The following is a 2,294-nucleotide window of genomic DNA, read 5'->3' as shown; positions in this document are numbered from 1 at the left end:
CTGTCCCAGGTCACACCTGAGGTAGGTTAGGGAAGGAGCCTGGGAAGGGATGCCTGAGGCTGGGGAGTGAGGACCAGAGGTGAGGAGGGCAACCGAGGAGGAGGAGGAGGAAGAGAAAGAGGAGGAGGAGGAAGAGGAGGAGGAAGAGGAGGAGGGGAACCCTGGCGAGCTGAGGGGAAGGGAGACATGTCTCTGAGTGGGGGAGACAGCCCCCTTGTGTTATCTGAGCCTAGGTTCCTCTCCCTGCCAGATGAAGTGGAAGCTGACTTCATCAAGGCTGTTCTCTATAAGCAAGGGATTTCATTGATTATTTATTTGGAGGATTTGAGGGGTTTTTGGGGGAGGGGGCTGTCGGGGAGGAAGGGGTTGCTTGTTTGTTTGAGACAGGTGCTCACTTAGGAAGTAGCCCAGGCTGGCCTGGAACTCAGTGATTTCCCTGACTCCGCTTCCTAAGGGCTGAGGATTACAGGTACGTGCCACCACATCTGGGTGGGTGATTGTATTTTCGAGGTGGTGGTGGTGGTGGGGCCACATGGTACGTGGATAAGAAGAGGGAGAGCTGGAACCCGGGGTGACAGTGCAGGGATTGAGGGGGCACCATCAGGAGCGCTGAGGAGCAGGAGACGAGGGAGAGAGAGAGAGAGAGAGAGAGAGAGAGAGAGAGGGTCCAGCAAAGCCAGTCTTGGGCAGGCTGAATTAAGAACGTCTTCACTGTTGGCTGGGTGGGTGGGGGTAACATGGCAACATAGGTAGGCCTAAGATGGGCCCAAGAGGCCTTGGAGGATGCCTCAGAGGAGGAACTCAGGCCTCAACAGGAGAGAAGCCTAACCAGGCATGGAGTCACTCTTGAAATCTCAGTACTTGGGAGGCTGAGGTGAAAGAGCTGCTGGGAGTTAGAGGCCAGCCTGGGCTACACAGCCAGACTCTGTCGTAAGAAAACCATAGACCATCCAGTGTTGTCGTTAATATCTACCAGCCGTATGCCCGGCATTGTTCTCCTAATATCGTAGCCCATTGGAGATATTCTGCCGTGAGGACAGACGCAGCCACATCTCACAGATAACGGGGAAACGAGGCAGTGCTGGCTCAGTATGTGGGAGAGGTGACCCTGTTACCTCACACTGGCTCCCAGGCAACCACAGCAGTTGAAAAGCACATTGACTCTCTGAGCTTGGCCTGAGCTCACAGGCCAGGCCCTGCTCACCCAGTATGGGAGGCCCGGCTACAGTAAGACTGGACGGCTCTGGTTCAAATATTTGGGAGAAAGAGCTTGGTGGCTCATGGTTGTATTGCCAGCACTCAGGACGACTATCATTCCAGGCTAGCCTGGGCTACACAGTATAGCCTGGGCTACACAGTGAGAGCCAGGTTTGGGTCTTGCTTAGCAGGCCATCCAGCCTCACTGTAGGCACAGGGCACACATCCCTCACAAAGTTGTTCCCTCCCTAGGCTACAGACACCCCTACAGTTTTGAGACAGTGTTGCGTGTAGTCCAGGATAGCCTTGAACTTTCCCAATCAAGCGAGTCAAGTCCCCTACCTCCAGTTGCCCAGTGCTAGGAATACAGGTGTGAGTCACCACACCAGCCACCTTGCTGCTGTTTTTAGAGCTCTGGCTACCTCGAACTCACATAGATCTGCCTCAGCCTTCCAATATTGGGACTAAAAGGGTGTGTCACCACAGGTGTCACCCAGGCATTGTTTTGAGATAAGAGTCTCACTGTCCTAGAACTCACGGTGATGATCCTCCTGCCTCAAGCTCCCAGGTGCTGGATTAGAGGTAAAAACCAGGGTACCCGGATCCTTGAGGAAGAAAGAGAGAGAGAGAGCGAGCTGGTGGCGGTGTAGAGAGAGTCTTTTGAAACTTCTTCCACATCTGTCCAAGGGCATGATGTGCCGCTGTCTCCCTCCTCCCCTGCAGACACCGAGGAGTCCAGCATCCTGTGACTGACTCCCCCCATCTTTCTGCCCAACTCTGAACCATGGCAACTGCCAAGTTGCCCGCGGTGCCTGAGGAGGAAACCACCATCCTCATGACCAAGGAAGAGCTGGAGGCCCTGCGCTCAGCCTTCGAGTCTGGCGACATCCCTCAGGCTGCCTCACGCCTCCGGGAGCTGCTGGCTAACTCAGAGAGCACCCGGCTGGAGGTGGGCGTCACGGGCGAGTCGGGAGCCGGCAAGTCGTCCCTCATCAATGCTCTGCGTGGCCTCGGGGCCGAGGATCCTGGTGCAGCTCTCACTGGCGTCGTGGAGACCACCATGCAGCCTTCGCCTTACCCGCACCCGCAGTTTCCCG

General features: G+C 56.0%; 1 protein-coding gene across 1 annotated transcript in view; it reads left to right on the top strand.

The window, feature by feature from the left end:
- The first annotated feature begins 1,981 nt into the window (after positions 1–1,981).
- Positions 1,982–2,294, top strand: part of Irgc (immunity related GTPase cinema) — a 1,392-nt gene continuing 1,079 nt past the window's right edge. The window contains exon 1 of the mRNA XM_051162574.1: positions 1,982–2,294. This exon is cut by the window's right edge and continues 1,079 nt beyond it. Coding sequence (XP_051018531.1) covers positions 1,982–2,294 — 313 coding nt within the window.

Source organism: Acomys russatus, chromosome 19 (genome assembly GCF_903995435.1).
Source record: "Acomys russatus chromosome 19, mAcoRus1.1, whole genome shotgun sequence".
Classification (NCBI taxonomy): Eukaryota; Metazoa; Chordata; class Mammalia; order Rodentia; family Muridae; genus Acomys; species Acomys russatus.
This window is presented reverse-complemented; position numbering and strand designations above follow the sequence as displayed.